At 39.6% G+C, this 21,845-nt stretch overlaps 1 protein-coding gene across 3 annotated transcripts in view; it reads right to left on the bottom strand.

The window, feature by feature from the left end:
• ints8 (integrator complex subunit 8) overlaps positions 1 to 21,845 on the bottom strand; it is a 113,258-nt gene that overhangs the window by 47,693 nt on the left and 43,720 nt on the right. For all 3 annotated transcript variants that reach the window (XM_041189584.1, XM_041189585.1, XM_041189586.1), the window contains exons 7-15: positions 17,425 to 17,607; positions 13,613 to 13,720; positions 11,651 to 11,806; positions 9,555 to 9,655; positions 7,005 to 7,146; positions 5,826 to 5,896; positions 4,331 to 4,506; positions 2,681 to 2,814; positions 2,459 to 2,569 (exon numbers count right to left, since the gene is read on the bottom strand). In XM_041189584.1, coding sequence (XP_041045518.1) covers positions 2,459 to 2,569; positions 2,681 to 2,814; positions 4,331 to 4,506; positions 5,826 to 5,896; positions 7,005 to 7,146; positions 9,555 to 9,655; positions 11,651 to 11,806; positions 13,613 to 13,720; positions 17,425 to 17,607 — 1,182 coding nt within the window. The remainder of the gene's footprint in view (positions 1 to 2,458; positions 2,570 to 2,680; positions 2,815 to 4,330; positions 4,507 to 5,825; positions 5,897 to 7,004; positions 7,147 to 9,554; positions 9,656 to 11,650; positions 11,807 to 13,612; positions 13,721 to 17,424; positions 17,608 to 21,845) is intronic.

The raw sequence follows: 21,845 nt of genomic DNA, 5'->3' as shown, positions 1-21,845 counted from the left end.
TGCCCCAGTAAGGGATTAAGATGCCATTTGTGCTAGATCTTACATGAGATGATGAGCTTTAAGTGGCTATGACATATTGAGTGTTGATGAGCCATCAGTTGATTGTATGTGGATTCTAACCTTTGGACTGCCTGATGCCCTTTTGAGAGCATGACTTTGCAATGAGTAAAAGTCTGACTTACCCTGGAGGAACAGATAAGACCATTCATCCATTTTCTGCATTACAAGGCGGGTCCTTCTTTGGACCTCATGGGTGCTTACCTCCCTGGCGTCCTCCTCCCAGGCTGCTGTCATCAGATGTGAGGGCCTCCTGCTCCCATCCTTCGGAAAGAGAACCTCCCGCCTTCCCTCAACCACCCAGAGGAGAGTCTCCAGGGAGGCATCATTGAAGTTTGCTGCCTTCTCTGGGACATTGTTTTTTTTATAGCCTGCAGTGAGTGAATGGCCGTACAGCGTTTAAATATGGGGCCCGGATGTTGAAGCTGATGTGGTCACGGTGGGGTGGATGGATCACTGCCTGCTCCACCACAAGATTCGACATGCTCCTCACGGGTGCAAAATCAGTGAGCTGAAAGGCAGAAGATCGGGTATGAAACCCTGACACCCAGCAGGAATCATGCTGATTTTCCCACTTACCACTGCACTTAGCTTCCAAAATGAAAATTTCCGCTCACTGTCCCTCGAACTTAGAATTGCTTCCAATGATTTAAGAAGATCCTAACAAAATGATCTGCAACAGTCTCAAACTAATTCTGTCATCATGAACTATCTGAACTAAAGTGCTAATTTTGGAAACGGAACGTTCAAATTGGTATGCTGTTTCGAAGTTGATATAAAGACATGATATTACAACAGAGTAGAGATAGCTTTAATCCTTTGTCTTTAGAAATGGTAAAAAGTGTAAAACCTGTTTTATTCCCAATATCAGCTACAAAATAAAACTTTAAAGCTGCTCAAGTATTGACTTAAAGCTGGTTAACTATTACCTACTTTTAAAGTAGATGTGCCTAAATGTCCTTCCTTAATTGTGTAAATACAGACTGTCAATTAAACTTTTCTCTTTTTCATTTACCCAAAATTCTGTCCTATTGCTAAATTTAAGTGTCCCACTGCATGAAAAGGTAAAGGCTATGCTTTGTCATACTGCTGTGCCCTAGCAGTAATCAAGTCTTTGCAAGCAGAACTCGAGATGCCCCCATACAACGTTCAATCCCATTATCTACTGTTCCCATCCCTACTGGATGTTTTGCTCCTTCCCAACAGACTCTCAAAGTACCCAACCACCCCAATTCCTCTCTCAATAGGTAATTCTCTCTCCAGTACCCACAACAGCATAACAATGCCTTGCTGCACTTCCAATGTTAGTTGCAGGATCAGAGAAACAACACAGGAGGCTGCCATTTGGCTAGTCATTTCCTGTGCTGGCTCTTTAAAGTAGCAACACTGCTTAGTCCCACTGCCTTGCCTTTTTGCCAGTAACCCGAACTTCCTCTCCTCAAGTACCTATCCAACTCCCTTTTAAAATTATTTGTGGAATCAGCTTCCAACCATTTTTCAGGTTGTTACAGATCCTGACAACTCTGGGGGAAAAAACTCTCCTCTGGATATTTTGCTAATAATTTTATATTTATGACCTCTAGTTATTAACCCACTCATCAAAGGGAATAATCTTTATCTATTCTATCAAAACCTCTCACCTTGAAAGCTATCAGGTCACCTCTTAACCTTCTCCATTTCAAGGAGAAAAGCCCTAACCTCTCCAGACCCTCATCTGTTATCATCCTGGCAAATCTGCTCTGTAATAAAAACAGAAAATGCTGAAAAAACTCAGCAGGTCGGGCAGCATCTGCAGAGAGAGAAACAGAGTTAACGTTTAGAGTCCAACATGGCTCATCTTCGGAACTGGGGAGAGGTAGAAATGTGATGGTTTTATGCTGTTGAAACCGGTATTAGAAATTAATTAGAAATGAAAAGCAGACAAACCAATAAGCAACAAGGAAGAAAGAAATGACCAAACAATTCAATATTCACAATGTAGATGGCAAGCCTGATTTACATGGAGTAATACATGTTGTTAGATGTAGGCCAAATGACTTTCCATGCATTAGAATTCCAATTGAAATTGGCTTGCAACACTGCCAAGACAACCAGAAAAGTAATTTCATGCCGTTTTTATTTAATATTTATAGCAGTTGCTGAAACAATTTAGAAGCTTTTTATAATAACTAAAGAAAAATTATTAAAAACATTCTTTACCCACCATGAAAAATGTGGTTTGATTTTGACAAACTGCACAAAATTTTTAAAAATAAGCTCAAGTATTATCAGAAGAATATAAATGGATACATGGAAACATCATTGCAAAGTGAAAGTACCGAGAAATTTTAGTTCTTCTTGGGAGTCACAAAGTTAGTTTGCGTTATTTCAATACTTGAAAGCTATGCAGTTCAAGACTAACCTTAATTGCAATGCTGTGTAGACCTTTAGCCATCAAGATATAAACTAAATCCCTGGTCAGATTATCTTTGATGCCAAGAATAACTCCACCATAAACTGTTGGCACTTCCCACTGAAACAAAAATTATTTTGTATGAATACTACAAGATAAAATATTGGAGATCAAAGTTTGTAGAGTATTTACAATGGTCCATCGCCACTTAGGAAAAATTCAATTACTCACCTTGCTGGAAACAGTCCAGAATTGCCGATCTGATGTCATTCCATGAAGCTCAATCAGAATTTGTCGAATTCTCGCTGGGTCAACTGTTAGGATGAGCTGGTGTTCCAGTTGACCAATATTGACACTGGCTGATGCTAGAAAATATAATTATGCGCAAAGTTAGCTCACTCAAATCATAAGTTTAAATGCATGTGCTTTAAAGACACAGCTTGTACCATAGCATTTTTATAATGATACCTTTAAATAGAGAAGATTTGATAATGAATTTAGGTAAGTAACTTTGATCACTTGCTTGTACTGCTTTCCGCCATTATCCTCCTTTCCCTTATGCCCAGCCCTGGTTAAAAATAGAGCTCCCAATTCACTTACAACTGCACAGTCAAAATCTCAACTGGTCTTTGGCCTTTCATTCAACAGAACATTTTGCAGCTACAGGTCTGCTCAACCATACTCATAAGACCAAGGGGCGCAGGCTTGACGCATATAGCGGACAACTGGTTTAGCCATTCACTGCCAAATCTGGTTGGATCACTTAAAGCATTATCAGGTCCTGCTCTTGTCTGCCACAATTGCTCACTATTCCATGATTATCCTTGAATGCAAAGATAACCCCTGTTTTTTTTTTCTCTCCTGCACATAAACCCCTCTTAAACCCCTCTACATATTACCTTATATTTATATATCCCAAGGAACTTCACAAGAGCATTATAAAACAAAGTATGACACCAAGTCACACAAAGAGATATCAGGTCAAAAGCTTGGTTTGGTCAAAGTGGCAGATTTTAAAGAGTGCCTTAAAGGAAGAAACTGAGGCAGAGAGGAGCAAGGAGGGTATTCCAGAGCTCGAGGCCTAGAGAACTGAAGGCATGGTCACCAATGGTGGAGTGATTTAAATTGGGGATGCACAAGAAGCCAGAATTAGAAGAGCTTGCAGATATCTGGGAGGGTTGTGGGGCTGTTGAAGATAACAGAGATATGGAGAGGTCATGGAGGGATTTGAAAACAAGGGTAAAAAGTTCAAAATCAAGATGTTGCTTGGCCGGGATCCAATGTAGGTCAGCGAGCATAGGGCAATGGGACTTGTGCGAGTTAAGACACCGGTAGAGTTTTGGATGATCTCAAGTTTACAGAGGGTAGAATGTGGGAGACCAAACAGGAGTCTATTAAAACAGTCGAGTCTAGAGGTAACAGGCTTCAGCAGCAGATGAGCTGAGACAGGGACGAAGTCAGGCAATATTCTGGAGGCGGAAATAGGTATCTTTGTGATGGCGTGAATATGGGTCAGCTCATCTCAGGGTCAAATATGACTTCAAGGTTGCAGACTAGCTTAATCTGTTGCCAAGGAGATGGATAGAATCCGCAGCCAGCTCATGGAGTTGGGAGCAGTGACCAAAACTATGGCTTTGATCTTCCCAATACTTGATTAGAGGAAATTTCTGTTCATCCAGTACTGGATGTTGGATAAGCAATCTGATAATTTAATAACAGTGGAAGGGCTGAGGGAGGTGGGTGAGGTAGTGTTAGCACTTGAGAAACTATCCTCACACTCAGAAGAAATATACAACTATATTGACTGATCTGAAATACAAAAATATTTTAACAACCATTGTTATATTTATAGATTTGCTACAGGTTCAGTAGCAGACTCACCGGGTATATCATAGAAAACAGTCAACGGTTTGGTTGAAATATTAATGCGAGGTGATCGCTTTCTCATTTGATCAAGGAGTAGTTTCCGTTCTTCATCCTTCAACAGTCTCATACACATATCATGTGAGGAAATCATGAAAACAAACTGAGGGTCATCCAAACTTTGGCACAAAATCCTGCAGAAGCGTTAACAAAATTTTGTATCACATTTACTGCCTAATGCCATTCTAAGTAATGACCCAGATGACTCATGACACTATCTAATATTCGAATGCTTATTACATTTTTGCTCCCATATCAACACATCTCAGAGAAAGGTTTAGAATAGTAAATAGTGCAATAAGCCTCAATCTCTGTACAGTACGGATGCAGAGGGGGAAGGGATCATAGACTATGGTAGTACTTTTCCCTGGATATTTAGAACTTAAGACAATAGCAGTCTGAAATAAAAACAAGGATGCACATAAATCCACACAAGCTTTAATTAATTCAGCCCATCAACTGCTGCTAGTATATTATGAAATTTTCAGAATGGTCAAAGTTGCCCTAAATACACACACCAAATTCTGTTAAGCATATCTTGTGTTTGAGATCAACAGAGATCTCAACATGGCTTAACAGAGACAGTGTTATTTTAGCTCACCTACACGCTGAGCTACTGTCCAAAATGGACTTTCACATTATGTACACACAGGAACATAAAAAAATTGAAAAGGTAGCAAGGCATCAGGGAGCAACATGTATGGTGAGTTGCAGGTTTTTATCCCTCAGATTCAGGGAGCTCCCAATTGCAGCTGCACTTATGAGGAAATCTAAGCCAAAAAAGTGTAAAAACTGGCTGTCACAGAGTATCCTGTGCTGCCCTTGAAATTTAACTGTACAGTACCACTCCGGACTAGCTTGTCTGCTTGGATCCCACAAAGATAGCAAGATGTGGAAAAGAAGATAATATCTTTCAAAAAAAATTCTTGATAAAAACTTTAGTAGTAGACTGGTCTTTTTTATTCAGTCACAGATGTGGGTGCTACTGGCAAGGCCAACATTTATTTCCCATCTCTAATTGCCTTCGGAAACATGGTGGTGAGCTACCTTCTTGACAACTGAGTGCTTGCTAGGTCATTTCAGGAGGCTGTTAAGGTTCAACCACACTGCTTTGGGTCTGGAGTCACATATAGGCTAGATCTGGGTAAAAATGGCACATTTTTATCCCTAAAAGACATTAAGGAACAAGATGGGTTTTTGTGGCAATCAGGTAGTATCATGATCATCATTACTGATACTAGCCTTTTATTCCAGATTTATTTAATTAGCTGAATTTAAATTCTCCAGCTTCTGTGGCGGGATTTGAATTTGAAGTCCAAGCGTCTGGATTACTAATCCAGGAACAGAACCACTGTGCCCCCAAACCCCCATCTTTTCAATTTGTTAGGGTGAGGTGAAGATAGAAATTAGACAAAGGGAACATTGATAAGTATATTAAAAAAAAAATATTTACTTTAAGAAAGCAGCCATCTTTCTTTTGGAATCTTCTGAAGCTTGATCCAGGTTTAATGACCGTGCACATGCCTAAGAAATCAAACATTATAATCTCACTAAAAGTTTTTTTACATTATAACAAAATACAATGTCATACATTAGTCTTAGACAGTAATTTTATAAATTTAATTAGATTAAGTCAGAATGATGATAATTTAGCTGTGCTTAATGCTGTACTTAAATCTGCATTAAACTTACTCTTTTCTAAAGAGTTCTATCAGCATCTTTCAATCAAATTTCAATTAGTTCCTTGTATTTCTAGCCAGTCATTATCCAGCACATATGGTCTTGACCGCATCCTAAGATTGGAATGAATCATGCAAGGACTGGCATATTTGTTATAGATTTCTCTCTCCTTACCAAATTGTAGTTACCAGAAGGATAGCACCATAACAATATAAAAACAAAAATGCTTCATATGGCTAGAAATGAAGTCATTAAAATGTGAGACACTCAAATTGTTATCTGATTTGTACAACATTTTCAAATAAGATACAGAAAGGGGTGTTCAAAATCATTAACGGTTTTGATACTGTTTCCAGAGGCAGAAGGGCTGACCACCAAAGGACACAGATTTCAAGATGATTGGCAAAAGAACCAGAGGTGACACAGTTACATTTTTAAAAAACACATGAGTGTTATGATCTGGAAAACGCTGCCTGAAGGGGTGGTGAAAACAGATTCAAAAGGGAACTGGATAAATACTTGAACAGAAAGCGTTAGAGGGCAATATGAAAGAGTAAGTGAATGGCACTAACTCAATAGCTCTTCCAAAGATCCTGCACAGGCACAATGGACTGAAAAAAATGCTAACGCACGAGGCTAATGATTCGATGATTAAACAGATCACACTAAAATCTCATGTGAAGCGATTACTAAAGTACCTGATGGGCCTTCTTTGAGGGCTGGAATTCCATGAACCTGCTCAATACTATAGCATGTCATAGGTTTAAGAGTAACACCAGCTAGCTATGTCACAAGCAAAATGACTTACAAAACAGGGTGGTCAAAGGAAGTAGGGTGTGAAATAAAAACAAAATTGCCAAGTAATGCTTCAACTTTTAACCATTATTAACCAATGAAATCTACATTTGGTCTGAAGTTTCACTAACAGTTAACACATTCACTGTGGCCTTACCTCCAGCAGGAAATCAATTCTTTCTTTGGTAGGTTTCAGCAGCAGTTGGTGGAATCTTACTCCAATCACCTGCTGTTCCAGGACATTCCGCACAGTATTACATACACAGACTTTAAAACAAACTTCTTCTAAATTTCTATCCCTGTAACCAATGGGAAATAGGTTGACACCAGTCATATCTTTTTATTGTCTAACTGATTTTTTACAAACAATGACTCATCAGTAGGCGGTTGATAAATGACTAATGGTGGAATATTAGAAGTTAGTATTACACTCAAGGAGTTCAGAAAATTACTGAATCCAAAGCTGTTACATCATGGTTTCCAAAATCTTACATTTACAATGATCTCTCATGATGTGTTCAGAAATAAACATTTGGAAAATAACTGCTAAGAGTTACAGCTCTCTGTTCTAACCAGACAAGCTTCAGCATGCATGATCAATGGTTACCAGAGTAGATGGCCTGCCTGCATTTCTGGCTGACAGCTGAGTCTGAGCAGGTTCTGCCTCAGAATAAAATAAGGCCAGAGCAGATCAGGTACTGCCTGGGGTTGGTATCTGCCTGAAAGTGGATGAAGCAGGACAGGCAGTTCAGGCCAGGTACAGCTATTGAGAAGGCTGGACTTTGGAGAGGTTGGAGATTGCTATAAGGCAGAGCTGAAAATTTGAGAAGGGGTCAAGACCTGGGCATGTGAGAGAAAAAAATATTACGATGTAGAACACTAAAAAAAGCTAAATATGAAAGCTGAAAATGAAAGAAATGACATCCTTGTGACTCTGATCTCCCATGTCATGTGGCTGGCATGAACCAAACATCAACATTAGAGATTCGATATAATAGCAGGCAGAATATTACACTAACATGCAATATTACAAACTTTGACACAGGATTTTTAAATACTGAACTAGATGCTCTCCTGTCACTTGTACAACGTAGACAACTAAAAAAAATCTCATTCTTCTCATAATTGTTTGTCTGCAATTTTTTGCTTCCTTCTCATTTGCAGTTTGCTTTCCGCTGTTCAGAATACCTCTTTCTTTGCATCTTTATATATGCTTCACACATACTTTATGTTGCATTTTTCCCTCATTGCTTCTCTGTTTGTGACTCATTCATTAATTTCTCAGTTCCATTATACCTTCTTTACACTCTCCATTTTCTGTTGCTTTTTGAGTATTCATTCTGTTTCTCAATTTCTGGTCACTCCTTTTCATCACCTCTGCATGCATGCATGGTGATCTGAAAATAGGAGGACTGACACTGCTTGCACGCCTGAGGTTCAAAAAAAAGTGGGGTCACAAGTAAGCTCAAGAGTCAGCCTCTGACTCAAAAGCTTGTGGGTTCAAGACCCACTTCAGAGACTTGTGACAAAAATCTAGGCTGGCACTGCAGTACAGTACGTAGAGAGTGTTTTACTGCTTTCAGATGAGACATTAAATTGAAACCTCACCTGTTCTCTCACGTGGATGTAGAAGATCCAAGAACATTATTTTAAAAAGTACCAGATAGTTATTCCTGGTGCCCTGGCCAATATTTATCCTTCAATTAACAATATTCAAAAAAAGTGATCTGATCATCATCATCTTGTTGCTTGAGGGACCTTGCTGTGCCCAAATTGGTTGCATTTCCTATATTAGAGTGACTACACTTCAAAAGTACCTCACTGGCTGTGAAGTGTTTGGTGAGGTCACGAAGGGCACCATATAAATGCAAGTTTTTCTTTATATACACATGTAGCAGCAAAGAATACTGAATGGAAGGCTGGTGTTGAAGGTTGACAAGAGAAAAAACATTCACATATGCATCCTGCCCAGCTTGATGCTGTGTGTGGTTTCATCATCAAATTGTGGGATACCATTAATGCAAATTGTCATCAGGTCATTCAAAAATTGTGGAATGTCCAATTTATTGGATGGAGAGAAAGATGGTTTGATGTGGAGGGATGATTCAGAAACTGAACGATGACACAGACAAAGTGACTTGGAATGAATTCGATAAACTCTTAGCATAAGATGCCTAAGACAATAAATTGAACAGTTTTAAAATGTTTTGATTGTGGTTTAATGTATCCTTGTAGAATTAATTCCTTCAGTGAAACATATCACATTGATTTAATTTGAATTACCAGTATTGTGCTTTTTTTCCCACATTTCAAAATGGCGGCCACTTACACCAACACACCCTTTCACATTTTATACTCAGCATTTAAGTCGATTCCTGTTTTCGAAGGATTTTGAGGTTTCAAAAGGTCAATTTATACTCTACAATTTAGGGTGGTCTAAATTGGTAGCCTTTTCGAAACAGTACATGAGAGCTTTGCTTGACTCTGGTAAGCACTGTGGCTTGTCTGAACATTGGTAGTAATACTGTGAGCAAAACAATGTTCTATTCCCTAACATGAATGTCCTTTATGTTGTTAAGCATACAAGTTGTCTCTTTCTCCCGCATCTTCAACCCTGTCCACAAAAATAATAACTGTTGTTGTAAAACTCAACGTAAGTAACCTTTCTAAATACTGACCACACAGATGAAGTTGTGAACATTCTTACCCATTTTGAGCCATTTGGTAAAGCTCTCTCAGGACAGAATGCCTGAAGTGTGACAACAAGCTTAAGGTTATGTTGTCTTCAAGAAAAATCTCAATCAATCCCTGTAAAAGTTGAAGAGTGTTTCAGCATATACCATTGTTCATTACATTTCATCTGTATAATTCACAAAGGAAACGATTCACCCCATAATGTTTAACAGGTCTTAATTCAGGAGCGCGAAAGGAAAGTAAGTTATAAAGCAGGAGGATTGATATGCAGTTATCGAATAAATACAAAACATCTGCTGCCAGACCTAAGAGGTAATATTCCATTCACACTCTGTGTACAGTCCTACACTGTGGTATCTCTATTATTGCCCCATCCAATATCAACTAGCCCAGTGGAGACCAGTAACTGAACCTAGGGTATTCATGGTCTCAATGACAGACTTGCTGAATCACAGGGGCAGAGATCCATTTGCAACTTTTGAACAACTAAATAGAAATCCAGTTGCTACAGAAATTTTCCTACAAAACAAGGTGATCTGTACAGCAATAAAAACTTCAGTCATTATTTCTTTAGAAGGTGGTTCTGCATTACGAATGCAGCATGAGAAAATACCTGGGAAAGCAACCAGAGGTATGCAAGGAAAAGGAAAAAAATATATTAGCGAAACAAAAGAAGGAACTTAAAAACTAAATGGTTCACAGCTCATAAAAATCGTTTATAAAATTATTCTGGGCAGTCGCCATCCAGCCCAATGGGGATGAGCCACAAGAGAAAAAATACCCCCCCAAAAAACACTAATTAATTAATCCAAAGGACAGATTACATTGGAAATAGAAAAATCTTGAAGTGGGACAGGTTTCTCTAAAAATGATTCGGGGCACATTGCTGGGGCAGAACAAAGCTTTACTTTGCAAGCAGCCAAGCCAAACTAAACATGAATGTGCCTGATAAAAGCAAATTACTGCGGATGCTGGAAATCTGAAACAAAAACAGAAAATGCTGGAAAAACTCAGGTCTAACAGCATCTGTGAAGAGAGAAACAGAGTTGATGTTTCAAGTCTGAGAGACCCTTCTTCAGAAGTATCATACGGACTCAAAACATCAACTTTGCTTCTCTCTCCACAGATGCTGTTAGACCTGCTGAGTTTTTCCAGCATTTTCTATGAAAGTGCTTGACGCAGATAGTGGAGGTTTAAATTGGGAAAGTGTTCTAATTCTCAATATTAACACTTTTCATCCAATGAGTACAAAGTTCAGTGGATTGCTTGTGATAGTGATGTGAGTAAACAAAAGATCCAATATAAACAAAGTCGGTATGCCATAAAACTTCAGCGGCAGGCTGCAGTGCTTAGTGAGTGCAGGGAACCAGAGCTACCACCCGTGCATTATTGAACAGGATGGAAAAGGGCACAGTGAAGTTGTGAAACAGTCTATCAGCTCATTCAAATTAATCTCCAACATTTACAGAGATAAATTTGAGTAACCACATTACATATAGAACACAATAGTGTACAAGCAATGAACAATGTGGACCAATGCAACAAATAGTTATACCTAATAATTCGCGAGTGATGAAATAAAAACAATCTTCACAATTTCTCACAAATGGAGAAAACTGGATTTTACACCTTATCCCAATCGTTATTCAGTGAGATGATTTTGCTTTAAAAGTTAATGGTTTTCTGCCTTTCATTTAAAAATGAAAGTGTAAACACTTCAATACGCTCATCATTTGGTTGTGAAAGTTCTTTTGAAGTGCCTGGTTGCCCCCTTGAAAACTCAAGTGTGGAAGAAATATGAAATCCATAGGATTACTCAGACCCAAATATAACATTTCATGAATTAGTCAGGAACTGGGCTATCATTTAGTTCCAAGGATCTCTACAAAAATAAAAAGTATCATGCCAAATCCATACAATTCCCCTTTATGTTGGTAACTGCCACTATGACATTGATTCCATATAGGGAGCCATAAAGAACATTCATTTTACAGCAGTATTTCAGCAGAAAGTTTAGTTATAGTGTGCTATTAAAGAAAGGAAAATGCTATGTTGCAATGGAGTGGGAAATGTTTAAATTAACATTTATCGTGTAAAATACTACTATACCTGATAGTTACTGGATTTAATGCAGTGGTGAACACGGCCGTATGTTGTCAGTTGTAGTTCATTTTTATCAGATGGAGCTGTTAGCACTGCACAAGCCTGGCAGTAACCATCTAATCTCCTCCGGTCAATTCGACAGTGAACAGGGTCAGGTCCAATCTATACAGAGTTTTTAAATAATTGAGACAAGTTAAAAGCAAACAAAGCAGTATTACTCTTTTAGAAAAACAATTCTATGGATAGCAATTTTTTTGTGATTTAATTCAACCTCCAAAGCTTCTCTTCCACCACACTCTCCCCTCAAGTCTGTGTTCTTCCATGGAATCCACAAACAGCACCCGCCAACTCAACCAGTACTGTGCCCTATTGACTAGTTCCTCTTTCTGCTCCATCTGGCAGAGGTCCCAACAGAGACCAATGTACTCATCTCTTAGGACCTAGAGGTAACTTGGGTTTCCTACTTGAAAGGACAAGACCCTAAGGCTACAATTAACAGTGCCCTCCATCAAAAAGAGTTTTAAAAATAAATACATTTTAAAAATGGCCTAAATTTTGAGTTAATAATGACAGCAAAAGTGTCAGCTTTTGCCATCATTACTCCTCTGAAACTGACAGCAACTTCTGGAGTAGCTCTCAGTGACTCTACACATTTTCAGAGGGGTTGCTGTTGAGATCCCCCAAACAATAGTCAATTGTCAGGTCTTATAGCATAGTGGTTACGTTATTGGATTTGAAATCAGCAGCTGGAGAATTTAAATTCATTAAATAAGTCTGGAACGAAAGGCGAGTATTAGTCATGGTGATCATAAAACCATTGGATTGCTGTAAAACCCATCTGGCTCACTGATGTCCTTTAGGAAAGGAAATTTGCCATCCTTACCAGGTTTGGCTGCTATGTGGCTGCAGACCCATAGCAATATAGTCAATGCTTAGCTGCCATAGTAAGCCACTCAGTTGTATTCAAGAGGTGGCTTGTCACACCTTCTTCAGGGCAATGTGGGATGGGTAATAAATCTGGCCTTGCCATCGATGCTTATTTCTGGTCAACGAATAATGAAAAACTGAAGATCACCGAACTGGTGAGAACTGCCTTTCTTAAGACTCATTGTAGAAACTCATGAAAAAGGTTCGTTGAAAATCTTTGTTAATTGAGGTGTAACTGGGTTTTTAACAATGCACTTAGTTCATCATTACTGCTAAACAGCCTCGATGCAGAAAGATTAATTTTATATTTGTTAAGTGCCTAATTTCTCCATTACGAGAAATTAAACTTTTTAAAGTATTATTTTTAAAATGATATTTTAACTTCTATCTTAATTCCATGAATTCCAGTTCATGTCATGATAATTTATTTTATTATCTGTAAAAATCTAAAATTAAAAGTGAAGGGATTCAATGATTTTTACTTTCTGGTGTGCTGTCTGTGAGAATGCGTCAATGTGATTTGTTGCTTACCCTGCTTGATGACATCACTGCTGCTGGACACCTGAGGATCGCCTTGACTTGCCACAACATACAAATTAATGTCAAGAAAGGGGATGACTGCACCAGAGAGATCGCTAAATCTTGAGCAGCTTTCAAGGTTGATAGTGAATGCCATTGCTTCACTGCTGACTGCAAGACCCAGCTCATTAAGAATATAGTTTAAAAAGTGCTAGTACTTACTGTCTTTTAATAGTTTAGCTAATTAAGACAGTGACTGTCTCAGCAATATGAACTGGGAAGATTCCAGGATCAATTCCTGGTCTGTGCTGTACAAGTTTGTGTCAGCTAAGGGTTCCTGTCCATATGGAAATGCATTTCTAACTGGCAGGAGGGAACATGATCAGACTTAGCTTCGATGGTCTTCTGAGGTCAAACAGCTTCTTAAACACTCTAATGTCATGATTCGCAGCCGTGAATAATATATTGAAGAAAGCACCAGTTGTACAGTCATACTTGCCAGTGAGGTATTTTGCAAAGTACCTTTAAGAGCAGTTCACTAGTTTTGAATAAATGTTCCTTTGCTTTTTCATAGGCAGTGGGGGTTGAAGAGCCTTGACTGAAGAATACTGTGCCCAGATCATAACAAACCTACAATCAAATTAATTAGTGGCAAATTTAAACACTCTTGGCAAAACTATTCTTAAGATATATGTCTTCAATTTCCTGACATATTTGTATAAGCATTTTCAGATAGTGTGGAATCATATAGCTAAATTACATTTGCATTTAAGAGTCATTGCAGAATATATCATATTTAAACCAAACTACAAATATCACTAGAAGCCATTATAGTTAAACCTTTTCCAATTATTACATTCTAATGTATGCAAAGTAAGTATTTTTGATGTATGTGTGGAGGATTTTTGCAGGTTGCTCATGTGGTAGTCAGTACTAATTTGATCAGCAATCCATGGTTGACAATCGCAGTAACAAGGTATGTGCAACAGTACATTCCACATTTGTGGTTTGTTAACTGGAATATAAGTTAGTTGAAAAATGTATCCAGATTGAGTTGCAATTGGTTGCCTAGTTCATGGGTAGAATTTTACAGCTTCTCCCACCAGCAGGATCTTCCAGTCCCACCGAAGTCAATGGAATTTTGAAGGGCTTGCCGCACTTTCTGGCCCCGCCCTGCTGCCATGAAGACATAAAATTCCTCCCCATGCTGTCACACAGTATACTTACAAATATTTCATTAGGAAACAACTTAGTTTAGCTCCCACATACCTCAATGGTCAATTCTATACTTAAGCAAACTTTAAAACAAACATTTTTTTGGGTACAGCTAATAGAAAAGCAAAATACTGCAGATGCTAGAAATCTGAAATAAAAACAAAAGCATGTTTTATTTTTGGTACAGCTTTTGTTTTTACTTCTGAAAGCAACAATTCTGGTTGTCCACTGTATAACAAGTTAGCTCAAATGCAACACAAATTACAAGACTAGTGTAGCTAGCTGTAGGTAGGGAGGTTTGTATGAAGCATAAACATTGGCATGGACCTGTTAGGCTCAATGGCCGGTTTCTGTGCTGTAAATACATTGCAAGTTATGCAGTGTGTGGGAGGTTACAAGAAAGAAAATACAAAGGTAAGGAAGAAGTTAAAGAGCACTTACAGAAGACATGGTGGGCAACAGAAAGCCATTTTATGGGCACATGCTCATTGGAGGGTAGCGGTGTGGGGCCCCAGGGGAGATATGTCTGTGAGCTTCTATTAGGGTGTGAGGAAAATGGCAGAGATACTAAACGGGAGCTGGAAGGCAAGGAGGGGTTTGAAGGAGTTTGCGGGGATTGTGATTTGTGGGGAAATGATGCTGAAGCAGTTGCTGAGCCTGGAATGGACAGGTTAAAAGTGGTCTCACATCTAGAGATGCTGGGAGAAGTGAGGAGGCAGCAGAGGCTCAAAATGTAATATTGTGAAATCTATTGAGGATGTTTGGACTGGAAGGTGGCAAATGAAGAACAGCACGCTAGAAGGAACATGGGACTTAGGAGCAGGAGTAGGCTAATCGGCTCTTTGAACCTGCTCCACCATTCGGTAAAATCATGGCTGATCTGGTTGTGCTCTCACCTCCACTTTCGTGTCTGCCCCCCATCATTCTTGACTCCCTTGTCCATCAAAAATCTAACTGAACATTGAATAAACACAATGACGCAGCCTTCACTGCTTTCTGGGGAAGAGAATTCCACATACTAACTACCCTCAAGAGAAAAAAATTCTCATCTTCATCTTAAAAGGGAGATTTCTTATCCTTAATCTATGTCCCCTAGTTTTAGTCTCCTCCGAGAGGGAACATCCTCCTGGTATCTACCCCATCAGGTTCCCTCAGGATCTTATATGTTTCAATAAAATCATCGCTCATTCTTCTAAACTCCAATGGGTATAGGCCCAATCTGCTCAACCTGTCTTCATAAAATAATCCCAAGAATGAGTCAAGTAAACCTTCTTTGAACTGCTTTTAAAGCAGTTATATCCTCTCAAATAAAGGAGACCAAAACTGTATACAGTACTCCAGGTACGGTCTCACCAAGGTCCTGTACAGCTGCAGTAAAACTTCCCAACGTTGATATTCCATTCTCTTTGCAATAAACGCTAACATTCATTTGCCTTCCTAATTACTTGCTATCCCCGTATATTAACATCCCTGCATTCATGTACCAGGACTCCCAGATCCCTCTGTAACCAGAGTTTTGCAATCGTTCTCCATTTAAATAATATGTTAATTTTCTATTCTTCTTGCCAAAGTGGACAACCTCACATTTTCCTACATTACACTCCATCTGCCAAATTTTTGCCCATTCACTTAACCAATCTATATTTCATTGCAGACTCTCTATCTCCTCTTGACAATTTACTTTCCACCCTATCTTGGTGTCACCATTAAAATTAGCTACCATACATTCGGACCCTCAACCAAGTCATTGATATAAATTGTAAATAATAAGGCCCCAGCACTGATCCCTGCAGCAATCTACTAGTTACAGCTTGCCAACCCAAAGAAGGCCTGTTTACCCCTGCTCTGTTTCCTGTTATCTAACCAACCCTCTATCCATGCTAATAATCTTACCACCTATACCATAAGCTCTTATTTTGTGTGATAATCTTCAATGTGGTACCTTCTCAAATGCCCTCTGGAAATCTAGGTACACATCTAGATTCTCCTTTATCCACCTTGCTTGTCACTTCCTCAAAAATCTGTAAATAATTAGTTAATCACGACTGCCCTTTCACAAAGCCATGTTAACTCTGCCTGATCTCATTATGATTTTCTGAGTATACTGCTATAACCTCCTTAATAATGAATTCTAGCAATTTCCCTATGACAGAGATTAGGCTAACTGGCCAATAGTTTCCTGCTTTCTGTCTCCCTCCTTTCTTGAATAAAGGTGTTATATTTTCTATTTTCCAATCTCTTAGGACCCATCCAGAATCTAAGGAATTTTGGAAGATCATAACCAATGCATCTACTATCTCGGCAGCCGTTTCTTTTAAGACCCCAGGATGCAGGCTATCTGGTCCAGGAGGCTTGTCAGCCTTTAAGTCTAATAGTTTTTCAATTTCATCCTTCCCTTTCATCTCTTGATTTTCAAGTACCTTTGCGAAATTTTCTATGTCTTCTACAGTAACAGGTTAAGGAAGGAAGCGAAGGAAGGGTTAGGGAGCAACTCTGGGATGGGCCAGAAAAACATGGACTGGTTTGTCTTGCTGCAGCTGTCAACAGATGGCTGGAATCAACAAATGATTGTTGTTCCATTAATATTGTTCCATTAAAACTATATTTAGTTCAACAGCTGCTCTCATTGCAGATAACTGTAGCGTCACTGTGTTCTCAACACAGAATGACATTTATGCTACTTAATTCACAACTATTTGAGTGGATAAGGTGCTAAAACAGACTATTTCCTGTTAACCAAATAGAGTAAACTGGAACTATTGGGCACAGCCCACCTGCAAAGAAATGACTTGAAGTTAAAAGTGAAGAGCAATTTGAGTTTGAGCAGCCTGTCTACAGGGATTACTGATGTACAAATAAAACACGAAACTTACAAGAAACCATAAGACCAATTACTCAATTGTTACTTATCAAATATTTATTTCCAATATAAACCATATACTTATGCTTATTTCTTTTACTTTTACCACGAAAGCACAAAATAAACATCATTGTATAGGAAACAGCAAGCGAAATATAGCCAACTTGAGCTTCTATGGCACACTTCGGATTGCAATTTCTTCTTCCCACACTTTCACCAACTAGCTAACAGAAAATATGGCATGTTTGCAGACAATCACCTGACAATGCATTTCATCCACATTGATGCGTAATCCAGCTGCTGAACTTTCCGTCTCTCCATTTGCCAGGCAAGGTTCTGCTACTATCTGGTCCAGTGTCCTCATGGTGTGAACATGAAGGTCTGTGGTCAACTGAAGTGCTCCCTCCAAAACCAGAATGGAGTCTCCAGCCTGCTCCTTTAGCTATTGGTATGAAAATTAGATACTATTTTTTAATATGCTTTTAATTATTTAATCTTTTTTTGAATACAAGTTGTATTAAACATAATGCAAGTTGCTTATAGTGGATTAACATGTTAACCTGATTTTCCTAGTTTACTGGAAACAAATCATTTTGGCTGTGGAATTCAAACACGGGCTCTAATGCCCAAAATCTCTCCATTTGAAATGCTTATATATGTCAGGTTCATTTCTAGGTCCTGACCCCACTCATGCCTGACTTCCAGCATGATCTTACAGGAAATGGCCAATTAACAGGCCACATCCACATTCACTGCCCAATTAGGGATGGCAGGTAGGCACCAGTTTCAGTAGGGCCAATCATGGCGGCCAAAGGGAAAGGCAGCCAGCAGCTCCATTGAGAATGCTGCGCGCTTCTCAGGTGTACAGAGGAGAGGGCAGCATAAGTTGGAGGGGCGATACTGATGCTGGAACTAGCAGTCGCATCCTGCTGCACAATACAATTCGTTCGATCAGTCTACAGGGGAAATGCTTCCAACTGAAAGCATTTCCCAGCAGATGTGCTGCAAAGTATGATTTGGATCCTTTAAAGTAACCTCAGCACGTACCTGTCATGGAGCTCTAACTTCCCATACTGCTCTCACCTCCTGTGAGGAGACGAGCTGCAGACACAGCTGATGATCTGGTCATTTATTTTTATTGTGATTTGTGGGAACTTACTGTGTGCAAAATGGCTGACGGCCCTTTACAAAAGTGACTATAGTTCAAAAAGTACTTCTTTGGTTGTAAAGCACTTTGGGACGTTCTGAGGGCATTTTGAGGGTATGAAAGGATTTATGCAAACACAAGTTCCTTTTTGTTTCTTTACATCAGACAGGGGTACTACAATTTGCATTGGGTCTTTGAATCCAGAGAAAAAAGAATGTTTCAAAGTATTTCACAGATAGGCATAATGAAAACATATGCCGAATCAAGTTGAACAGGTGGGGTTTGAGGAGGTTTTAAAAGTTGGATAGCAGCACGGGGTTACAGGAAGTTAGGTAGGGAATTTCAAATAATAGGTCCAAATGAGGTTGTACACAAAGATATACTGCCTCTTAATCCAACCATTACACATAAGATGCTCTGACAGCTTCCTGAATACTTCCTGACCTGAAATTTTCCCAGAAAAGATGTTCTCCCGATAAAGCTATGCAACCACAGGATCGTCATAGAATCAGGGTCATTTGCAGCAGAGAAGGCTGCCATTCTGTCCAGAGTCTATACTGGCTCTCTGTGGAGCAATCTGGTCAGTCCAATTCCCCTGCTCTATCCCTGTAGCCCTGCAAGTTTATTTCCTTCAAATGCCCATCCAATTTCCTTCCAACTCATTGATCGTCTCTGCTTCCACCACCCTCATGTGCAGCAGGTCCCAGGTCATTAATAATTGTTGTGTAAAAAAGTCCTTCCTCATATTTCCCCTGCATCTTTAGCCCAAAACCTTAAATCTGTGACCCCTAGTCCTTGTACCATCAGCTTATGGGAACAGTTTTTCCTTGTCTGCCTTATCCAAACTGGTCATAAACTTGTATATCTTTTACAAATCTCCCCTCAATCCCTTTTGCACCAAGGAACAACTGCAGCTTCTCCAGCCCAACCTTGTAGCTAAAATCCCATACCCATGAATCCAATGTCATAAATCTCCTCTGCACACTCTCAAGGGCCCTCATATCCTTTGGAAAGTGTGGTGATCGGAACTAGGCGCAATACTATAGTTGGGGCCTTACCAGAGCTTAAAAAGATTTATGAAATCCAACGTCTCATATGCTTTGCTCACCACTCTCTCAATATGTCCTGCCACCTTCAAAGGTTCATGCACAAACACTGGCAGGTCCTTTGTCTCTGCATTCTAGAACCATGCCACTAATTCTGTATTATCTCTCTCTAACCCTTCTGCCAAAATGCATCACCTCACAATTCTCTATATGAAATTGCATCTGCCACTTATCTGCCCATTTCTGCTAGCCTATGTCCTGATACAGTCGATTAGTGTCATGTTCACTGTTTGCTGCTCTTCCAACTTTGTTTTAATTGGTAAATTTTGAAATTTTACTCTCTATTCCAATATAGCAAAAACAGTGTTCCTAGCACTGACCCTTGGGAACACCACTGCCTACCAACTCTAGTCTGAAAAATAACCATTTACCACAACTTGCTGTTTGCTGTTTTACACAAATAATGAACACTGGAAAATAAAGTTTGGCTATTGCACCTGATTACCAAATGAAACCATACTGGCTATAAGTAGTGTGCACTCTCTTTCAATAAAGTATGATATATACCACTCATCGGTAGAACATAAATCATTAACCATAGAGAGAAAGAATCCTAGTTTCAGCTACTCAAAATTTAAAGTTGCCTGTTAATTTTTAAAAACAGCCATCCAGAATAATGGAACAGTATACTCTGAAATTCCCTCCGGGACACCTTGGTCCACTCCTCCATCACTCCCTACACTCAACCTCCTCCCACGGCACCTTCCCATGCAACCGCAGAAAGTGCAACACCTGCCCCTTTACTTCCCCTCTCCTCACCGTCCAAGGGCCCAAACACTCCTTTCAAGTGAAGCAGCATTTCACTTGCACTTCCCCCAACTTATCTACTGCATTCGCTGCTTCCCAAGGCAGTTTCCTCTACATTGGAGAGACCAAACGCAGACTGGGTGACCGCTTTGCAGAACACCTTCCCTGTCACTTGCCAGTTCAACACACCACCCTGCTCTCATGCCATGTCCGTCCTTGGCCTGCTGCAATGTTCCAGTGAAGCTCAATGCAAACTGGAGGAACAGCACCTCATCTTCCGACTAGGCATGTTACAGCCTTCCGGACTGAATATTGAGTTCAACAACTTTAGATCATGAACTCTCTCCTCCACCTCCACCCCCACCCCCTTTCCAATCCCCCTTTTTCCAATAATTTATTTATATATATTTTTCTTTTCCCACCTATTTCCATTATTTTTAAATGTATTTCCATGCATTGTTTTATCTCTACCTTTTAGCCTATTTTGATCCCTTCCCCCACCCCACCCCCACTAGGGCTATCTGTACCTTGCTCGTCCTGCTTTCTACCCTTAATGTCTCCATTAGCACATTTCTTAGCTAATATCACCACCATCAACACCTCTTTGTCCTTTTGTCTATGACATTTTTTGGCAATCTCCACCTATCACTGGCCCTCGATCCAGCGCTACCTATCCCCCCCCTTTTTTCCTTAGTTCGGTTGAAGAGTCATATGGACTTGAAACGTTAACTGTATTTCTCTCCGCAGATGATGTCAGACCTGCTGAGTTTTTTCAGGTATTTTTGTTTCTGTTTCTTTCAGCATATCCCACTTTAAACCAAGGCTGTACAGCGTCTTTAAATCCACCCACACCCAAATGAAATAGCATTCCCATTTACAATTAACAAAGCAACAAATAAGATAATCCAATGCCAAGGATTGGCCACGACCTTCCATTTTGAATACATGTTGTCAATTATATTTTACTCTCACCATGGACAACACGATGGGTGTTGGCTAATAGTTGGGAAAAAAAGGAGACCAAAACACAGAAGGGAGCATCAAGGAATCACCTGGGCACTTTAAAGAGCATAACTAAAGTCCAACAATGGTATGGCACCCTCAGAGATAATTATCCAGACGCAGTCTTTCAGGAAACTCAAGAGTAAAGAACTCGGGTTTTGTAAAGCACTGGACATGTATTTTTTGACAAAATGTAATCACAGCACTTTTATCATGGCGGAAACTGTTAACTTTTCAATTGAAAATGTTAGGTACAAACATACGAACAATGATGATCAGGTCCACATAGCCAGACCCACACAACTGTAACACCCAGGGCTGGATTTTACATTTTTCGGCAGGGTGAGAAAGGTGGAATGGAAACCGAGTGGTCCGGTTGCTCCATCCTTCTCAGCTCGTCGAATCAAGTATCGGATGGTCAGTGGGAAGAAGGCCAATTAGCCATGTATAGGGGGAACCACGCCCAATTGGAGTGCACTGGTGCAGAGTGGAATCACTGCAAGTTTGGTGAGAAAAGAGTTTGGTGAGGAGGGGAGGGAGGAACACTTTTCTTTTTCTTCCTCAATCTTCCTCAGCATCCAGGAGATGAAAAACTGCACAGGGGTGGTTTTTGAAAACATCCAAAAGTGACATCACAGGGGAAACTTAAGTTCATTGAGTGGGACCAGGAGCCAGCAC

This window comes from Carcharodon carcharias, chromosome 6 (genome assembly GCF_017639515.1).
Source record: "Carcharodon carcharias isolate sCarCar2 chromosome 6, sCarCar2.pri, whole genome shotgun sequence".
Classification (NCBI taxonomy): Eukaryota; Metazoa; Chordata; class Chondrichthyes; order Lamniformes; family Lamnidae; genus Carcharodon; species Carcharodon carcharias.
Note: the sequence above shows the minus strand (reverse complement) of the source record. Positions and strands in the feature narration are given on the sequence as shown.